This window comes from Parasteatoda tepidariorum, chromosome 2, assembly GCF_982258835.1.
Source record: "Parasteatoda tepidariorum strain Cologne lab strain chromosome 2, Ptep-v5.0, whole genome shotgun sequence".
Classification (NCBI taxonomy): Eukaryota; Metazoa; Arthropoda; class Arachnida; order Araneae; family Theridiidae; genus Parasteatoda; species Parasteatoda tepidariorum.
The window spans coordinates 44,308,253-44,330,913 of record NC_141756.1 but is presented as its reverse complement, the minus strand read 5'-3'; the positions used below and the strand labels follow the sequence as shown (position 1 = coordinate 44,330,913).

General features: G+C 29.2%; 1 protein-coding gene across 1 annotated transcript in view; it reads right to left on the bottom strand.

The window, feature by feature from the left end:
• Nucleotides 1-417: 417 nt before the first annotated feature.
• LOC107451502 (neuroligin-4, X-linked-like) overlaps nt 418-22,661 on the bottom strand; it is a 115,034-nt gene continuing 92,790 nt past the window's right edge. Inside the window, exons 2-8 of the mRNA XM_021148297.4 lie at nt 18,053-18,202; nt 14,856-15,041; nt 11,568-11,998; nt 8,869-9,263; nt 7,316-7,428; nt 5,876-6,372; nt 418-3,011 (exon numbers count right to left, since the gene is read on the bottom strand). Of these exons, the coding sequence (XP_021003956.4) occupies nt 2,643-3,011; nt 5,876-6,372; nt 7,316-7,428; nt 8,869-9,263; nt 11,568-11,998; nt 14,856-15,041; nt 18,053-18,202 (2,141 nt within the window). The 3' untranslated portion in view covers nt 418-2,642. The remainder of the gene's footprint in view (nt 3,012-5,875; nt 6,373-7,315; nt 7,429-8,868; nt 9,264-11,567; nt 11,999-14,855; nt 15,042-18,052; nt 18,203-22,661) is intronic.

The window sequence follows — 22,661 nt, the reverse complement described above, 5'->3', positions numbered from 1 at the left end:
AAATCTAAAAAGTGTCTAAAATATCTGAAGATGACCAAATATCTCGATAACTGCGAAAAAAAATTCATAAATGTCCGTCAGTTAACATCTAAATTTCAGATTGAAACAACTATATTTTTATTGTACATTTGGTTTTCCTGGGAAAAGAGCCCCAATGTGGGTTACAGATTGCTGCATCTTGATTTTCAGTTGACACTAAAATTACCATATAAAGATGTCATTCAAATTGTTTAAGATAGAGATAATTCTTGAAATACCGGTCATATCACTATCATATCATAATAAAAATTGGAAGCACTTTTCTTCATTCCCAAATGCTCAGAAAAATATTGTGGTAGGCAATAAGTGATCTTTTTTTGTAGAGGGTTTGAGCTATGGTTTTTTCAAGTATCAAACAATTGTACTTTTTTTCTAAAATTTCATTTGCATTTCTTGAGATACGAGTTCACATTGTATCCGTAATTGCCATAGTGTGTGTTTAAAATCAGAGTACTTTTTTCTGGATAATTCAAGTCTGCAATAAATGCATAAAAAGTAACCCCAAGCACCCCCAGGAGTATAGATTGGGGGTTTAGTTTGGTATTATAGAATGTAACTAATAAAAATATTTTATTATTTGTAGATTTTTAATCAGATGTGTTTTTTTAGACATTTGACCATTTCCATTCCTTTTAAATGCCTTATATTTACAGAAGAATTAAAAGGGAAGTATGAATCCGAAACATTACCATTAAAACAAAATTAAACTTAAATTAAAAATGATTTTTTTTAAATCTTGATAGCGTAAAGCAGGAATTTGAATTCCGGATCTTTCTGTTAGAAAATGAGCAACCTAACCTAAGAATAACCTAAGAATACGCATAAACTGGAAAGTATTTGTTAGTTAAAAAATAAATGGGTTGAATCTTTATCTTGGCACAGTATGCCGAACACACAACTAAGTTATACCATATCCAAGGTTTTTTAACCATGATTTTTAATTTAAGCTTAATTTTGTTTTGATAAAAATTTTAATATGTTGTTAGCATAATTTTTAAGAGATTTCAACACAAAATGCTATTTAGCTCTCAAATTTGTGTTGATACGTAATAAAAGTTAGGTACAGCCTAAATATTTTCAAATGTTTCGCATTGATTAGTTTATTCGAATTTAAATATTTGATTTTGGATATTTATCTGATGCAGAAATTATTAATAAACTAAAAAAAAATTATTCTTGTCACATTTTAGGAAACATTAGACTTTAATGAGAATTTAATATTTAAAGACAATTTTTAAAATTTGTAACTTAAGCTAAATTGTGAAGAAAAAAAACTATCACAGAAAAGCAGTGAAAGTGAAACCTGAATTAGTTACGGCGAAAACAATGTTACCAATAAATATATACAAAAGCAAATTATATTTAGATAATTTTCAAGAAGTTATCTTAGCACTTCAATTCTATTTTTTTTTAAATGAAACTTACTAAAACTTTGAATTTCGCTTAGCTCATATAATGACGTAGTACGTAACAAGGAAAGTCAGTCACTTGAGTGTATTGGAATGCTTTTAGTATTATTTCAGACAACTTTCAAAATAATCTGTCAAAATAATCAATTCAACTTTCAAAATAATCTGTTTAGAAGCATTTGCATTTTTGATTTAAAAACTTCATTTTTTTTAAAATCTTAAATATGCCTCAGTAGGAAAATATAAATTTCTTAAGCGTTTAAATTTATCATCTAGTTTTTATTTTGCAACCTTTATTTGATTTGGCAATTTTTTGATCTATCTTCACTACATTATTTATACTTCTTTCTAATCAAAATCTGTAATTAAACGCAATAATGATGGTGGTCTTTTCTTAGGACAAAATTATGAGTATTTAAAAGAAGTTTTCTAAAATTGCGCCGTTCCTTAGTTTTTGATAATTTTTTTTTAATTTTACTATTTTTAATGCTATAAAATGATGGTTTACGTTTAAAATTATTTATGTCGCTAACATCAAAAAATGAGTAAATATTTATTTTTATACTAATTGAAAAACTTTTTCTTTGCACGTATCATTTGAATTTCACAATAGGTCAAGTTAATTGGAAAAGGTTCTTGTACACCTGAATATTATCAGGCTTATTAAAAATCAACTGATATGCCTTTATGCTAAGAAATAAAAATGCCAAGAATTGACTAATTGATCTGAATTTACTTAAAAATAATGCAGTAAACCTGTTTTTATTAATGCTGCTTATTATGAGCTTTCACTACTTTAGACTTATTTTAAACTGCCTAAATTAATTCAGATTGCTTGAGAAATGAATAATAACTTTTCTTATTACTAGTAATACATGTGTCAGACCTAAAAATATTTAAAGCTGGTAAGCAAACACTTGTGACTTATCCAAATAACATAGTGCATCGCAAAATGACAACTATTTCTAAAGAGCCAGATTATTCAAATAATCGACGTCACATATAACACAAGCATTGGAAATGCTTTTAAATTCTTTCAATCTTACAAATCGTCTTCGAGATAGAAGTTCAATAATATTTTGAATTAATTATTGTATGATTCAAGTGCCTGACCTCCTTCAAAAGCAACACGTTATGTTTTAGTACAGAAAAAAAAATAGAACACGGATAAAATCTGCACATTAGGTAAACAGGTTACACGGACATTTCTTGAGCATGTGACCATTGCAAACAATCCGCCGTTGCAACTAGGGTATTTGAGTTTGAGGACGGTGGTGTTAGCAAGGGTTGTGCTTCTCTGATACCAGCTCCTTTTTCGGTTTGAGGTGTCCTATTAGTAATGTGAAATGTGCCCTCGTTGGACTGTTGGCGACTGTTGACCGATGGGAGCGTTTGGTTTTGGAACTGTTTAACCTTGCTTGGCTGGACAAGATCTAATGTTTGGCTCCCATCAAACTCTTGTTGTGAACAATATTGATTTAGCATCATAGATGATGAAAGGTCTTTGACAAGAAATGGCTTTTCACTTGATCCGTGGCCATCCTCATCATCACTACGACGCTCCTAAAATTTCAAAGTGCAATTATAACCAGCATACTTTATCTTATGAAATATGTTAATAATTGAAGATTTAAGTTTTTAGATAAAATAGTAATTATTTATGTACTACACATTTAATATACGAACTACATATTTACATTACAGTAGCATATTCTAGTAACTAAAATGAAAGTACACGCTCAAATTGCATTATAATTAAGTAACAATGTTAGTGTATGAAAGGTAAAATGGAAAATGGTAATGTTCTACATTTTTATTAAAAAAAACTATTATAAATATAATAACTTAGTAATGTAGTAATGAAATAATAATTTTGATAAATATTTTTATTTTCAGTTTGACAAGAAAATCAAGACTTACTGAAAAAATTTCAGGATGAAATTACGATATAAAATAAGGTTTTTTGGGTGCATTATCCGTAAAATCCATTTTCGCCGCAAAATATTATACTACATTTTTACAATAATGTTTATTTAATTAGAGTAATTCAGGGATTTTAAGGTAATTATCGCTAAAAAAGTACAGTATATCAGTTTTTTTTCTCGTAACATGTTATGGTTAAATTGCAATGGTAAAAATGGATGATATGGTAAAAAGTATCGGCACTTTTATCACACTGAAAAAATTTACGGTGCATCAGTTTTTTGTTCTGTAACATGTTATGGTATAAATGGATATTATGGTAAAAAAGTAATCGCATTTTTATCGAAATTTGAAGTGAAATTTTTAACTGTGCAAATGACAAAAAAATTATTTTAAATATTTACTACTTTGTACTATTAAACAAAATATATTTCAACATATGCTATATGTGGGTATTAAAATATTGTAAAAGTATGACTGCAGCATTTTCATGCATTAGCTATATATTAAATGAAATGTTCCGAAATAAGCTTGATGGGTTTACACTTTTAATGATAATATTAATTTGAAAATTAAAGACATCCTTGAAAAAAATAGGTAAAAAATACTAAAAAAGTGGTAAAAATTAAATCTCGAAAATTGGAGTTTAGAATATGGTCATAGTGATTGTAGTGCAACGGAATCAAGTCACTCAACTCACGTCAATTAAGTCACGTTGAAGCTTATTAACAACTGAAAGATGTATACGAAAAAAACGCTTACAGCTGACATGACATATTGTATTTAACTAGCGTAGTAAAAATGATGTTAATGATGGAAAATAACTAACATAACTTGAAAAGTTCTATAGAATATAAAGTATGTCAAGGAAATTCTCAATAGCTAATGAGTATTGGATTAAAGAGAAGAGTTAAAATTTGAATTTAGAAAGCCATTTATCGAAACAATTTTTAGCATCTAACTCATTTATCTGAAACAATTATGATTGAGGAGTGTTTAAAGAGAAAATTAGTTGATTGGGAAAGCTTGTGCTGATTTAAATTAGAATAATTCGTAATTATAGATTTTTCTACAAGTTTGAGAAAAATATTATGGTAACACGTAGTAAATATCTACGAATTTATTGAAGTGAACACAAAATATATTCCGGAATGCTTAGTACGAATTTATAATGCAAAGAAAAAAAAATTCTCATGAGCTATGTTTGTAACGATGTTAATAAAAAGTATATTGTAGAAAAATAAATCAATATTACGGTATAAAGTACCGACACTTTTGGTGATTATCCATCAATTTATACCATGAAATATTATGCCGTAACTTTTGCAGTATGATTTATTTATCTAGAGTGATTCAGTGATCTTAGGGTAATTATTACTGTAAAAATAGTTGCATTATAATTACTACTGATTTTGATCTTTAAATTATTCCGGTAAAAAGTACAATAACATATAGTAAGTAATATATAGTAAGAGAAAAGTAAACATATAGTAAAAGAAGGAAATATATAATAAGGAATATATGGGAAATATATCGTAAGAGACAAGTCAATAACTTGATCCGGATATCTTTATATTGTAAATTTTTTCTTCTTTTTCTTTTTTTGAATAAAATTTCTAATAATACTTCAATTTTTTGTGCTGCAAAAAAGGCAGGGAATAAAGTTATTGGAATTCGAATGCTTCGATTTAGAATTAAATTTTAAAGCTATCAATCACTGGACGCTTCAAAAGCGTATAGAGTTCAGAAATTTGATGTTTAAAACTTCGAAGTTTTCTAAAAATTGTGAACAGAAAATTTTTGATAAATATGCATTTAATGTTTAAAAGTATAAAAGCGTTGCTAATTTAAATACAAATTTTCCAACTATACATATGTTCTAGTGTCAAAAAGAACTAGCTGGGATTTTTGCATAACTTAGGAAAAAAACAACATAAATAGTTTGTCGTCGTGAATTAGTTACTTTACATTTTATAAACTGTGTTGAACAGCCGACCCGATTCAGAGTTTATAACAATCAATGTTCACCTCCATAGCCTTGTTATTTTGAACCAGACCCAGAAGAAAAGGGATCAAGCTTTGGGAAAAAGTAATTTTTGTGGGGGACTTTCTGATGGGCGTAATCCAAATTTGCTTTACTTGAAGAGGAAAACCACAAAACCACCATTGTCAGCCGACAGCAAGGGGACTAAAACTCATGATTCATCTACTGCTGAGGAAATTTTAAACCAATTCTGTGTTTGGTATGATTCGGGAGTCGATTTAATATCCAACAGTTATAGCTGCGATTCGATCACTGACATTCGATCCTGGATCCCCTCATTTTAAGGCGATTGCTCTGCTCATAGCTGCGTAATAATTACTTATAATTTTTCTCTCCTCCTTTATTTTATCATTGTCACTTGGTTATACCATTTTCATTTTTCATTATTTCTTTGTTCAAATTTTTATTTATATTTATCCGGATCGAAGATACATAAATTTTAAGTCAAAATACTGCCTACCTGGTAAAATGATTTTTGAAGTTTCTTTTCAAGACTATCTTTTTCTTTTTGATAGTAAATTCCAGCAAATATAACTACATTCAATACCAAAAGTGTGCATCCAACAGCAATAGTGGCAATAAGAGCTGTAGAATACATTTTTTGATGTTCACCCATTAAATGAGTTTTGTTATTTTTGTCAAGTTTGGACACGATTTCAGTTTCCTTTGAATCTAATTTGTGGGTTGCATTCGTATCACTTTTAGAACCGTTGAATTCCTCAGAACGGTGATCAGCGTCCTGATTGGGTGAAGTTGTAGCAGAAGGAAAGAGTTGTCCACCTCCTCCAGAAGCATGACGCACAGTCCCGTCATAGCTAAATGGGTTGTCGTGGTCTTGAAGTCTGTGATGTTGTACAGATACGTTGACGTCACCAGAACTATGTAGTCTCGGAATTAGATTCAGCCAATAAGATAAGCGGTGGGCATGATAATGATCACGAACTCGAGGTTTCATAGCTGTAAGAATGACATAAAATATTGAGTAATATTACATATAGTGAATTGCAAACAGTACTAAATATTTAGCATGTAAAAAATAGTGAGAACTACTTACAAATAGGACGTTAATAAAAAACATAAGAAAATTAGCACTATCATAAATTAAATAAAATATTTTTAAACGAAAATTAAACTTAATATTTTCTATGCATAACAGAAATTTTGAAAATTACAAAAAGCTGCTGCATAGATTTAGTCACTAGTATAGTCTCTGTGTCAAAAATGGCAAAATAGTTATTACATCTATCATTGCAAATACGAATATCATTTCTCATATCATTTCAACAAACCAATCTGCTCGTTTTTAACAACAAATTTCACTGTATAAAAAAGTAAACAAACAAAAATTCCTTCATACACTTAACATGGATTCACCGACAAGATGAATTTACTGACTGAATTTTACCATTTTTACTTGTTTCAAAACTTTTTCTTAACCATTCAAAAGTTGATAGAAAGTTTTGAGCCTGTTAAACCGTAATATCACTTCAATTTATTGCAAACTTAACATGGTGATCAGTTTAACGAAACCAGAATTCTTAACTTAGGATTCATGGTATTATGGTTTAACTTGAGCAGAAACGTGATTCGAATTAACAACTTTATAAGGTTGTAACCACTGTATGCATTATGGTTTAAAGTATGTGGATAACAAATATTAAACTTTTTTTGTAATAAATATTAAGTAATGCTCGCATAAATGCATAAAATTTAAGCAAGTATAAAAAACAGTAAAAATGACAAAATCGTTGAATTGAACAAAATTGTATTTCTACAAAAAATGAAAACTATAAATACAAATATGATATTTATCAAAAATTAGGTTTTTGTTTTAAGTTTCTTTTAAGATAATTATTCGTTTGTAATTTCTTTTAATAAGAAATATGAGATCAAATCTTACATATGCTTAAATATTTCTGATGCACAGGTTCATACATCGGCCATGTTAATTTTTCATAACGTCCTCTAATGTTTTCGCCTTGCGTGTCGTTGGAGAATTGTATATTAGGATCTCTGGAAAATCAAATTATATAAAGTAAATGTGCTATTCTTAATGTATAAAATCAAGTTATTCAATTTATGCAAGAATTTATAAGAAAAAGATTTTTTTTAAAGTATTTTCCTTCCCTTATGATGCAAATATTATGAAGTTATTAAAAGTAATTTATCCTGAAGCAAAATATTTTCGAACATTCTAGTGAGCTATTAAAGAACCAAATTAGCTAATATATTACCTACCTATAAAATGGATGATGATAGTAGTTATCAAATCATTATATCATTGGAATTTTTGATATAATTTTATATCAAAAAATAAGAACTAGATAACCAAATGAATGTTCATAGTAAATCTTAGATCGATAAAAATAATATTTAAATTTCAAACGGAGCTGATTTTAAAATTTCAAGGATTAAATGTGAACTTTTTTTAGAGTAGTGATGCTTCAATTTTAGTATCAAATAATAAATGGTTTAATTTTTTTTGTACAAATATGGCGAGAATGTCTGAATCATTAGTTTGAGAATCAAACAATCAAATTTGTATAAAGAGTGAGTCTGAACATGACGACAAAACTTCACTGGTTGACAGAACGTATGAGCACAAGCAATAACCGATATAGAATTTAAGATAGGTTCAAGGGTTAAGAGGTAATTTTCTACTGTTCCATTTAAAGAATTAACACGAGAATGGAAAAAAAGATGCTTCAAAAAAGTATTCCGTCGTAGGATTATGATTGATGTATAAAGAAATTGCTTAAAAAACATGTAGCTGATGTACGAAGAATTGCGCCAAGAAATTACTTGCTGTTTTCACAAATGTACGACACTCCCTACGCAGCAGGTGTGAAGCAGCAGCTTGCATTGCAGCTCAGAGAAGATCTTTTGAGAAATTACTTTGGCCATCTTTTTGAACAATTCTTTGAATATTTTGTTAAACAATCTGCTTGTAAAATAATCATATTCTCATGAAAAAAAGTTTTTTGAAGCATCTTTTCCCATTTTTATGTTGATTCCTTAAATTTGACTTCGTAAAACTACCTTGACTTTTTTAAACTCACTCGAATCGTTATTGAACTTATTCATTTTTAACACAGGTCCTTATTATGGATAGTTACGTTTTTGTCACTTTATTTATGCCTTGATTTAGTAATTCTAACAATATTAGATAGTAATTATTATCAACACTCTAAAATAATATTTCCCAACTAACTAGGTGTTCTGAACGCATCTAAATTGGCGGCTGGTGGAATAATATATCTAAAATTGAACAAAAAAAGTCTAAAGCTAAGGATTTATATCTGTTCAAGTTACAGATATCTCTACGAGAAAACGCAGATGAAGATTGAAATGAAGTTTCAAGCTCTAAAATGGACTCGTCCTAACGAAAATGAACTAGAATTTATTCACATATCAGAAAATAAATAAAAAGTGTTTCAGAAGAGCTAACTTTACCCGCTTTTTGCAAAGTTTGTCCACTGTAGCATAACTATTTCAGATAAAGATGCTTCCGACTTAGAGTAGTTCGTTGCAAAGTGGGCCAAAGCAGTGACTAGAGGGGCGCCAAATACGTATGCTAGATCTTCACCCGTGACGCAACCTAATCTGGACGAATAATCACCAAATTCAGTTTGATATCCAAATATGTAGAAGTAACTTTTCTTTTCTCCCGTGGAAGAAGGGAAAGTGAACGTGTCTCTGAAATGACTACTGTGGAAGGATCCAACTCTTATAATGGGGGCTACGACTAGAGCATCTCCAATTGCATCAATTGTTCCATCAAAGATATCACTTGAATGCAGAAAAGCTCGTGACCAATCCATGTATTCATTCACAATTGTCAGAAATATCTAAAATAGTTAATAAATTGGTTTACATAATATTTAATATAGTACAGTGAGCAAAAAATTAAACAAAGATAAAAAAAAAAAAACATAGAACCACTCTGAATGACTTTTGATCAATTGATCGCGGATCTTTACGTTCTAGGACTTAATCTAAATAACTCGAGGGAGAAATTTCAAACATGCTAATTAATAAGTGTATACGATATTTTGAGTTATGAAATCAGACACAAAAACGCACTTTCTCTGGTTAAACACTCCTGTTTTTTTGACGGATTCGAATTTCTGACAGCCGAATTATAGGAGATAGACCCAATTTGTGAAATATGGTCTAAATAGTTTGGTCACAAGAGCTCTCCAAAATTCGGATCCCTTAATAGTAATTTTACTTTTTGCGTATTTCGCTATATCTGAAGCACTCTCTAATTGATTTGAAAATTTTTTGCGTGCAATCATAAAATTCATTTTTCCAACGATAAATCCATGCAAAAAATAGCCTTTTATAAATATTCATTAATTCCTTTAATAATGAAAAGATGCACCTCAAATTTTAAAAAAATTGGTAAAAAGTAAACACGCCTTGAGAATATACTTATAAAATTCATATAAAGTTTAATTTTAAAAAGTGAAAAATTTAATTTACTTGATAGTTGCTTTGAGTTGAAATTTAACTCGCAATTTTCATTGTTTCCTGAAAATTGAATTTTGGAGAAAAAATGAAATTCCCATATTACTTTTATTGATTTTCTTGTTTTTAAATTGCACGCATAAAATAATATTACAATATCTTACACGTTTACATTACAAAGCGGAACTTATATTTCGTATCTTTCTAAAATTTTATTCATTATTTTATTTTATTTTTTCATTTTTGAGTTTTATGTAATTGCGTATCAGAAATTTCAATCTACTAATACAATCGGCTTTCAAACGATCTTTCTTATGTAATATTAACAAGATATACTTAAAAAATACATTTGTAAATATAAAGATAATGTTGCAATACGTATTCTAATATAAAGGAAAATTATAGAAGCGTAAGGAAAAATTTTAATAATGAAGTTTGAAAATTTCAATATTTATTTTGAAAAGAAAATATCGCATTTTAAACCAAGTGATAGTTTTGCTGATGAATAAAACTGCGAAAATGATTTTCCAATGTAAAAAGACTTGTATATTCACCTTTATTTAATAATGGAATTGAAATTATTTCGTAAACGTCTGCTGTACAAAAATAGTAAACATTTTTATAAATTCTTTTATGCAATAATGTTACGATAACAAACGATTTTAAGGAAAAAAAGAAATACATTCCTAGAAGGGTTAAGAATGTCAAGTGACCTGTAGCATGATTCTGGCAATGTGGTCAGCATTACGCACAAAGTCTCCTTTACTTAACAAAAACGCTGGTTCAGAAATATTAGCTATTTAATAATACACATATTTTGGCATTTGTGAAAGGCTGCTTTTCAAAAAGCAAACTATAGACAAGATTGCAAGAGACTGGCGAAAAAATAGTGTTAAGAGCAATTGAAAGCCATGGGACAAATTCAAGTAAAAACAAAATTTGAATCTTTTTAACTCATTTCATTGCATAAGTATTATTAAATTATAATATAGAAACACAAGACAAAAGTTATGTGTTTGATTTATTTAATTTAAATACAGGTAAGCTTACGTATGATCGGACTATATCATGAAGAACCTGCAACATAGCATATATAACGCATATATTCAGCATATAATTGATTAAAGTTATGACTTGTGAATAATCTAAATGTTTAAAGAAATTAAACAGTTGGCTTACGCTATAAGAAAGTAAATAAAGCAGTACTCTCTTCTGACAAAAAGTACTTGAATGTGTTAAAAATTTTAAATTGTTAAGCTGCAAAACATATAATATTTGTAAAGTTATTTAAAACCGAATGAGAAAAAAATCTCACAAGGATTTTATTTAAGGTTGACTTTTTCTGTTGAAATAATTAAAAGTTAAGCTTAATCTCTTACTTGGACGCTTTAAAAAGTATTTAGGAAAAACCTTTAATTTTTGTATTATTAGAACGATTGGTGTGAAAGTTCAAAATAATATTTTTTTTGTGGTACCACAACAGCGTCAGAACTAGTTTTTTCGAGAAAAAATTACATAAAATATCTTTAAATGTTATTAAATAATCTAAACACCTTTTCTATGTTACTAAGAAGCACTAAATATAACACGTGCTTTATATTTATTCATTTACTGATACAATAACGTATGCAAAGGTCATATCTATTAAAAACCATATTAATTCAGCTTATTTCACTACAAACCTCTTGCAGATGATATGTAAAAAGATTTCGCACCATCGTCCTTAATATTCTATCTCTCCTATTACTATCTATTCCGAATTTTTCTTCGGTTGCTGAAAATTGAAAATAGTGCTCTACTCTTGTTGCACCGAACATCAAGTCATATTGTGTGAATAGTGCCGGATTTCTTTCCATTGTATCAGCTGGATCTTCAGGGAGAACGATTCCATCGACTGTTGGCCCAAAAGCTGATATATAATCTGGTGCATCTATTTCTACTTCCATAATATCCTGTAAGTCTCTTTTGCGCAAACATTCTACCAGTGCAGTGCTGTCTTGAGCAGGGCAGTCGAGAACTCGAGCTATATGAAGTGTATGGGTGATAGTGTCTCTAGCAATCGCCCATGGGCTTAATGCAGATCCACTGTGCATTATAGCCCTTTGGAACAAACCTAATAAAGAGAAAAAATGCTTTTTCTGATTGTAATTTTAGCATTTACAGAAAATTTTACGTTTACAGAAATGTATATGTTATATTTATATTTATTTATAACTTAGATGCAATATCTAGAAATAAACGCAACTACTGCTTTTCAGAATCCATTTACTTCTTTTCTGAATCCATCAACGGTTTTGAATCCATTTTCAAAATTACATTGTTTTTTAACCGCTTACAATTAACATGGTTTAAAAACCGCAAGAAACAAATTTTACTGGACATGGGAGCAATGTTTGAAGAAGAGTTATGTTTTATCAAATTAACCGTGGAATGTGGCTAAATTAGTTTATTTACTTTTTTCACCTCTCATGACATATGGAAAACGGTAGACTTTTTGTGTTAAGAAGCTTTTTGGTGCTGCCATCTATGCGTGAATGAGAGCATCGTTTTCTGAGAGTTCAGGGTCACAATATGGGGATTGCAGGACATTGAAAATTCTGCCTGTGTTGAAGAGGACTGTGAATATAGCGTCAACGCTGGGCGTCAAATTGTAGTCCTGTCTGCCAAGAGATTAATAGATTAGCCCTAATCAGTTATAATATGTACCGAGCTACAAGGAATTAAGTGCCTTCATTAGGTGGGCCTCTACTTGTTGTTGCGATGAAATTCTGGCTGTTTAAACGTATGAGGTAAAACCGCTATTAAAAGGTTTTTATCACAGTTAACAGTTTGAATGTCATCTTATTCATGGTCATTTAATTGCTTTGTTTGAAAACGGTAAAATAACAAGTACGTAAATTATTGGTTAACAATTTTATCCGAGATATTTCAAACAGTGAAAGCTGTGCTATAATTTCCCAATTTGTTTAGCATCTTTATTATCACGCAAAATATGAAACATGGATGTTTCATTAATGAAACATAAAAAATTCAATAGTTAATTTAATAAAATGTCTGCAGATTTTTCTTAACAAGTGTAGAAAAATATGACCCAAAGGAGTTTGATAGGTTTGTATTTACACAAGGAATTTCATCCAAAAGCCAAAAGGAAAGAAGGACAGATTAATTCAATCACTGGGAAATTTGTGGTGAAATATCTCTTCAAATTTCGTGTTGAAAAATCCGGGAAGTAGTGGGATGGAACACTTTTTTCAAGTTAACACCAAATAGAGCTTTCATATAAAATTTAAAGAACATAAATGAATCCAAACTCATATAATGGAAGAAGCTTTCACTTAGATCACGCGTATACATGTCTACATTATGTATGATGGGTGTCCAATTTTTTACATGACTTGAAAAATATAATTTACTAATTCCTAGCGGACAGTAGCTTTAATGTTTTTTTTCATGTTTGCCACCTTAAGTTCTGCCATAGACCGGCTATAGACCGGAACTTCTCTCATTTGGCCTAATCTGCTCTACTGAGTGCTTATCTCTCATTATCTCATCATCATCGCTCTTTTGCGAATAGAGATGAAAATAAATAAATACATAAAATAAAAAAGGAGCTGACCATTAACGACATGCGTCTATCATCTAAAGAACATCTCCTTGTAGAATTTGCAAAAAGAAATGGAGGCATATTACTTTTATCCAAAATTATTACATATTATCCAAAATTTATCTTGGTCTACCAGTTCTAGTAGAGAAAGGCAGTAAATAAGTTTGCTGCATTTCTAGCTATTTATAAAAGTACATACATTCACCCTGGGTAAGGTTAGGTTATGTTTTAACATAGCTGAAGCTGATCAACACCATTTATGACTCTCCATTTCATTTTTCTGACTATTTTAGAATCTTTGCTTTTTCTTCGTAAGTATATTTTTGCATACATATATTTTAATATGTATGCTTCGTACTTATTGATATTCTTTGTATCTATTTGAGGGACAAAATCATAGTTGTTTTATTTAAATTGGACACACATTTGCTCCCATAGTGATTTTGATGATAAACTCTATTTTATAAAAACAAAACTGTAAAATATGCTTTTTACGTTCAGTGACCAATCAAACTAATATTTTCATCAGATTCAATCTTCATACAGAAATTTGGAAGTTCAATCTCGTCGAAAAGGGGTCAATAAGTGTATTGTGGTCAAAATATATAATTCGACCCTCATAGACACGAAAACAAATTAATAAGATCATAGTTATAAAAATACACACTTACTTAAATCAGAAACAATACTTTTCATATCATTATTTTTCTCATGAAGTGCCTTTTTGGTATTGAATTTTCGAATTAGAAATCAAAGGTAAATAAGGGGTAGCATGTTAATGTCCTTTTTTCGATAGAATAGCAAAAGGTATAATACTTGTATGTTTTAATTAATATGAAATCCGAAAAAAAGTTTCGGGAGTGCTAAAATTTCATTCTGGCATGTAATGTGTGGTCTTACATGCTCATTAACGGTTAGCAAAAAAATATGAGGTTTTCTCAATCCAGGAGATACAAACATATTTATTTTTATAGGCTTTTATATTCCAGTAATAGTAGTTCAATAGGTCTGGATTAGTTACTTTTTATGATATGTATTTTCTAATGACCTTTTCTTATCTCCTATATTGCAGGAAGCCTGCAAAGAACTATTATTTTGGCAATTGACAGAATCGCGCTTTTAGCGCGGTACCAATCTTCTTAATTTTTTTAAGTTTAAGTCAAGAAATTTCAGGAAATTGTGCATTTAATTAACTCCGCTAAAACCTCTAACACCTCTAACCACCACTAACATTCATTACAGCAATAAATATTGAACATATTAACTAATTAAAAAAATTTAGTACTGAAAAACTACATTCTGTAATGATTATAAATATTGTTTACAAGTGATGCTATATATTTGAAATAAACTAAATATATTTTACCTCTAGCCATAGGAGATAACATTAACAAATTGACGCAAGCAGCTCCGTATCCGTGTCCAAATATAGTTACATTTCCAGTATCACCTCCAAATTCCTCTATATTCTCTTGAATCCAGTGTAAAGCCGCTACCTGATCCATAAGCCCATAGTTACCTCTTGCAGACCTGTCTACTGCTGGTAAGAAACCTAAAATAAACATTGATTTTATACGCGCGCTGCTGAAATAGAATTAGTCTTAAGTAAAGTTATATTTCTTTTACTACATATAACGTAAAAAATCTTTTAAACACTATCTAGACTAAACATTGCAGTTAATCTAGAAAGTCTGAAAAGGCCCTTCGCAGATTGTTTACGCATAAATCAATTAGACTTTTTATATCTTGAAACATAATGAAAATTAATTTAATAAGAAAATTATTAAAGACTCGGTCGTTCAAATTCTTTTGTATTTTATTTGATTTGTTAAAAGAAAATATTTTATTAAACGGAACACAGACTTTCCAATTATACTAATACATTAGTTACTTAGATAATTACGTTTTCTTGTTCTCCATAAATAATAATTGAATATATCTTGAAAACGAAGAATAATACGGAGATATCCTATACGTACTAAAGGGTACCTTATACTTAAACAAACCTGAGTTAATTGAGTATCAGCGAAAATACGTATAAAATTCTATAAATAAGTTCCTACAGGGTAAATATATGAATGATTAAATTGTAAATTAGATAAAATTATTAAATTATCTGAAAAGTTCAATACTTTCAAAAAGTTATTTTTTTAATTCAAAAGCATTTAAAAACCAGAGTGGCCAAAATGACCCTGTGGTCTTTTCAGTTGAAAAAACAGTTGTTTAATATAATCCTTAGGTTATATTTCTAATATTTCAAAAACTTCGATCCATATTTTGAATTATTCATAAAAAAATTTATCTGAAATTTTATTTCATAAAATTAACATTAATGCCAATGTTTCTGAAATCTCTTTTTATGCTAACTTCTTTTTTTAATTTAAAATTTAATTTTGTGCTAGTAATATTCTTGATTCTATGCTAAACACGCTGATTTTTCTTTTAAATAGTTCATGGTAAACTCATTTTATTTCAATCCCTAGTAATATTTAGATCATCTGAACATGCATTGAAAGCAAACTTTTATGGCTTGAAAAACTTCTTCATTATCTATTCATTAAAGTTTTGACAAGAGTGACTTGGTGTAGCAAATTGGAGGAGAATTTGACAAATCAAATAAAATTCTAAACAAAATGCTTCAATAAATGCGTATTTTTATACCTGGCGATTTTAAAATCAACTAAAAAACTAAATTTTTCGGTCAATAAAAAAATTAAAATATTAAATATTTTAGTTACATCAGTTAGCATCACCCAAATCCATAAATTAGGTTGCCAAACCTTAATTATTCCATCTTAAAATGCTTACATAATTTAATAAATGCTGTTAAAATTTTTGTTTGGATACATTGGACAAGGCTCCAAAAGGTTTTAAATTAGATTCTTATTCTAACACGCGCTTTCAAAAAGAGCAAAATAAGATTTTTTTTGTCTCGATCAATATTTTGTTAAAATGTATCGATTTACATCCCATAAAAATCTTACTAAAGATTAAAAATAAAGAACAAGATAGAATCGTTTTCGTATCCTTTATCCCCAGTGGTACAAAAAAAAAGGTATACGCTCAATTTTATTTGCCAAGTGTTTTGAAAAAGATATCAGAAAGAGCAATTGACTGTCATACTTTTTGGTAAACAAGGAAGAGAAAAATGAAGGTGCCTAAATGAGACCTTCAAGATTTCATATACAAACCCAAAGAACCACAACGGAAGAAAATAATAAAAATCCATACATTCCAATACATCTATTCTGTGTATGATAAAACCTAACAATATCCATATTCATGTCTCATAAAATGCATCAAGCGACTCTCTATCTATTTTAGATGGATATCCGATAACCCATCTTGCCGCCTCTATTCCTTCTATGATACGATAGAAACATATTGGTCCTCCAGCAAAGATAGAGAAGACGTCATTCTAAAAGGGTAGCCATTCACGGATGGAAACGAGAAATTCGAGAATGGCACATACAGGGGTAACAATGAAAAAGTTGCTCCCAAAAAGGAGAAAAGAGAAGAAAAAAAAGAGAATTCGTGAAAAGAAGGCGGAGGATGATAACAAAGAAGGTTGATTTTTATCTCGCTCCTCGTTCTCGGATTGCTTAAAATGGGAATATTTCTCGAAGCCAGTACGAATAAGAGCAAAAGAGAAGAGATTATTTTTAACAACGAGCTAACTCATCAGGAAGATGGAATTTTACTTATGCAAATGAAGAACTTTCTTGATCTTCGAAGTTCTAGATGAAATATTTTGTTTGATTATAATATGTCAATGTGTATCTTATATTTTCGTGTGATAATCCGAATAGAAAATAGTTTCAGAGTAAAAAACTGTTATTCATTGGAAACGAAATTCTCATTCTTTATTACCCATTTTTAATTATTTACGAGAACAACTCATCATACTGGAGCTAAAAACGCAAAAAAAAAAAAAAAAAAAAAAAAAAAAAAACAGCGTGCTAAAGAGAGAGATAAGAAAAACAGCTGTTTTGATTTTTTGATTCTGTATTGGATAATCTGGATTGGATTGGCCGTTTAAGTCCAGTGGTTAAATAATCGGACTCTGATTCAGAGAGGCTGAAATTTGATACTTGACTCAGCTAAGACCCACCGAGTACATGCGATATAACGTGATCGGTAAATCTGTGGATTCGGAGTCCCATGGCCGATCGCTGATCAGTACCATAGGAACAGGGATCAGGAGAAAATTTTCTTCCATTTCAGATTGATAAACTAAATTGAGTTGATAAACTAACTTAAACTAAATTGAGGAATTGACCTCACGAATGAGTGCTGCTGCCATCTATCCGTGGGGTACTGTGCCAATTCGTACTTTTATCCTTGCAATGATCTATTGTTAAACGAAGGGCTTAATTTGCAAGCCCTATGGCTGCCAAACTTGACTTGTCTCAGTGTTATTCGTAACAATAACACAACACACAACATAAGACACCAAATCCCGCAAATGTTCCTTCACATTTTCAGAGAAAAACAGATATAATATAGAGTTGATTGAATTACAAAAGAGTTAAGAGTGAAAGAATATATTTTAAATTTACTTACCTAAAACACCTAATCTGTAATTTATAGTAATAACTATTACATTTCCATAACTTGCTAAAACACGTCCATCATAAGGATTTCCTGCATTCCATTCATATGATTCACCATGAATATAGACCATCACAGGCAATTTTTGAACTTCATTTTTCACTGCGTGAAAAAAAAATGTTTACTGTGAAAAAAAATTGTATCTTCACATAATAACACGCAAAAGCAATTTTAATAATGATTTTTTTTTTAAATTTCATTGAATAATAGTAGAAAGATATCAATTTAAAACATTTGCATATAAAAAATTTTTACAACTTTTTTACGTCAATTTAAATAATGTAATTTCGTATGGTAAAATAAGAAAAGAAACAAAATCAGTCAAATAGCTCCTGAGAAATCAATTTTCTTAAAATTTCTCCTGAGTAAGCATTTGATCGATTTCCCTTCAATTTTGTATTTCGTCAAATAAATTACATTCTTTAAAATGATTAAAAAAATTTATGTCTTATAATTCAATTTTTTCCTACTATTATCAAATGAAAAAAAGTTCATGCAAATTATTTATTTCATAGAATTTTCTTTGGATAAATAAATTTTATTACTGTGTGCAAATCATTTTCGATTCACTTAAAAAATTATCGAGATATTTAGAAATACGCAAAAATTAAAATTAACATTAATTAGTCCAAACATCGGAGCGTTATCCTATCCAAACTATTTTGACTATACCATCCAAATTTCAATTAGACCTTATAATTTGGGAGTCAGCAATCACAATTCATCTAAAAAGGTGCGTCTATTCAGGAAAACTGCGTTTTTGTATCTAATTTCTTAACTTAAAATATCGTCTGTTCTAATATTATCTAAGTAGGATATTGCAGGTCACCACTTGAAAATCCGATCATTAGATCAAAAGTTAGTCAGAGTGATTCGTTTTTTTTTTGGATCACTATACACATAATATATGGAAGCATAATATATTACTATATGCTGAATGAACGGTTTCAGTCCTGATAGTTATTCTGTAGGAAATCTAAATGAAATATACGTTTCTGTTCTAAATATTAGAACTTAAACGTACATTTTTGAACTGTATTAGTCTTCTTTGGTCAAATTCTTAGTTTTTTAAATTAAAAATGAAATTTCCCAAAGATTTTTTTCCCAACATAGATATAAAGACATTTAAAAAATAGAACAAGGAAGATTTTCATGACTTTTTTTACAGTGAAAGACTCCCCACTCTATCTACCAGACTATAACCCAATAGATCTTTTCACTTTGTCCCTCTTGGAGACAAGGATCAAATCATTGTGTTAAGCCTCATAAGACTTTGTTATCCTTTGATATGTTTGGCGTTCAAGGGACCGGGTGCGAGGAATAGAAGAGATATCAGGAGGTGAAATATTACATAGAACAAAAAAATGCGGCGACATGTTTACAACATTCGGTAAAGAGGGAAAATGGTAATTTAGAAAATGAAATTATGTTACCGGAGTTTTCACTTTTTTCACTTTCATTTAAAGTATTGGTTGTGCTATTTTAAGGAGTAGTACAATATTTTATTATATTATTCTCGGTTGCTTCTTGTAATGCTGCAACTTTTAACAAATAAATAATTTTAAGCTGCAGAAACAACAGATTAAAATTGAAATGGAAATGCATTTTTCACTTTTTCTACATGCTTTTTTTTATTATATCTTCAATAAGTTTTAATAAAATCGAATTACTGGTACGAAAATATTTCGACAAACGCATGTTATATTTATAAAAAAAAGTAAAGAAAAAATAATACAAAAAGTAAAACAATATACTGCTTTCTACTATCAAAGCTTCAAAAACAAAAGTTAAAAGAATTTCATTTGTTTTTTGTTTTAGAAACGTCGCCTACCGAAGCCTTATTGAAAACAACAAGATATGACAAATGATCTCAAAATATAGAGTAAGAACTTTTTTTTAGTATTCTTTTCATGAAACAAAAAGTATTCTTCAGCTGGTGAACAGAATTTTCAATCAGCTGGGTTATTTGTCGGATTCTATGTTATACTGAATCCTTTTTTGCATTTTTCTATACTTTAAACTACCCATTCTTCTTTTCTCTTAGCTACAAAAAACTGTTGTCTTTTGAAATATTTTTGTTATTTATGGATTCGAGAAAGTTTTTCTTATACCTCTGCAAAAATTTATTGCTCTATTTTTGTGAAATGGAATGAAAATAATAAACTTTTTTTTCTTTCTTTTTTCTTTTTTTAAACCTTTCCTTGAAAAGAAGCATGTTTCACGGTTTATGTTGAATATCGATATCATTTATGCATGAGGTAAATTTTTATTTCCAATTTCAAGCCAAAAGTCATAAACCATTTCTATAAAGTCTATTGTTCTTCGAAAATAAATAAATAATAATTATTTTTTTCAAGAGCAAAAGTAGTATTTTATTTAATGATGCATCTCAAAGGATAGGGAAAAAGTTGAAATAGGTCAAAAGAAAATACATAGGGGATTGAAAATTTATACATCTCATGTAAAAATTGTTTGAATGTCGCAAGAGTTTATGTCAGTCAGATACATTTTATGACGTCTTGCAGTAAACTAATTCACACTAATTTTTGCGATTATTTCCATAACACTTTGTTTTTTCAGATCTAAGACTTTTGAACTTTTACTGCAGAGTTTAATTTTTTTAAGAATACTTAACATTTTAAATTACCAACAATAATAGCAACATCATTGACAGTTTGCATTATTATTTTAACAAGTTTAAATTAATCTCATCGTAATTTATAAAAAATAATTTCCAAAATTTCCCTTTAATACTCTCATTATTAATGATCTCTATATACGATTTATATCTTAATAGTATTTTTAATGACAATAAGTTACAATAAAAATGTATTCTTAAAAAGGCTGTGCATTTGTTATTTTATTAAAGAAATGGAAACACATTTTTTTTAAAAATGTTCTAATATGGTTTTTAGAGTAGAACTATTTAGTGTAATAAAAGATAAAGAATTCTTTTCTTTTCATTAAAATTTGATAATTAAATAAAATTATTTTCTCTTTTTTTACTGTTAAAATCAGCTTAGTACAAGATTTCGATAAAAAATAAAATTTAATTATATAACATAGATTATAAGATGACACCATAAATCTCAGAATTATGCAGTTTTGTGTTTTGAAGCAATATTTCTGAAATGAATTACAAATAAATATTTATCACACAAAATACAAATAAAATATAAATTACAATATAATTCATTTAAACAATTTTGAAATTTACAATTTTACCAAAAAGCAATACCGTCAATAAATTCACTTTCAAGTAGCATTTTACTCACTGATCAACTACATAGTAAAAATAATTGAAAACTATCAGAATTTTGAAATCCTTAAGTAATACACTAATTTATAATCATTTGTATTTAAATTTATGCAATCTGTAGCTTTTGTTGAAAATAAGAGATGCTCAAAATGCAATATAAATCCTTCTCTTCACTAGGTTGGTATATGTTTATTTAATAATGGGGATCATTGGTGCTAAAGATTATTGTAACTAACCTCTAAACATATTTATATGTGTGTCATGCATTCCATTGATATGTTTTATTGATTAATAATCTCTACATGAAAGTTCAGACTAAATAAGGATCAAAGCTCAAATGTAAATTTGTTTCCATTGTTTGAGTTCCCTCTTGTCTTCAAATGAGACCGAAATCTTCGTCGCCTAACTTATTACGCCAATATTTATCCCGAACACCACGGGGTCTTAAATTGAAATCCTTTCAACAGCTGGATTAATCTGATATACTTGTGTCATTAATTTACGATTTAAGCTCCCATTACTGGAAATCTGTCAAGCATAAATGTGATTTATTATCGCTGAACGGGCATTAACAGGCTTTCGAAAATCGTATAATACACGGGGGCGCCAGGCACATATGTATATGTGGTTGTTGTTTGAAGTCCCTCAATATCCAGCTTACTCAAGAGGTTAAATTCCAAGGACGTACTTCTGTTCTTGACATAAGATTAAGCGAAAACCCCAACTAAATGAAACTTGACCGAGGGATTTGTTTTAGATTCCTAAGTCGCGTAGAATTCAGGTTGTTCTTTCGTAACCAGTTGTTGGTACTTACTATAAAGGAAGATACTTAGAAAATAATCCCACTTTCGAAGAAGTGCTGTTGTTGAAGAATAGAATTACTATTAACGGAGGATAATTAATTTTGACAACAGTTGCCGCTATTATTCTTTTGTTGCTGAAGGTGCAATGGATGCGTTGTGGAAATATAATTACAATGTAACATTCATTTTCATCTGTTGTTTTCGTTTTTTGTGACCATGAATTTGAGCTTAATGTTATAGGAAAAAGAAATTCACTTCAAATGATAAGGAAAATATCTGTTAACTTGGGAGGACGCCAGGGGTTCATTGTATGACTTCATGTGATTTATTCCTAGAAAACTGTTCATCCCATTTGTATTAGTAGATGAAATTCTCCTCTTCATCTCCCTTTTCTGAATAATTATTTCTTGCATTTTTCGTTCCCAATAGAAGTTTTATCTGTCATAGAATGACAATGTGCGTCTTTCTGCTTGAGTCTACGAATCAATTTATTTCGCGT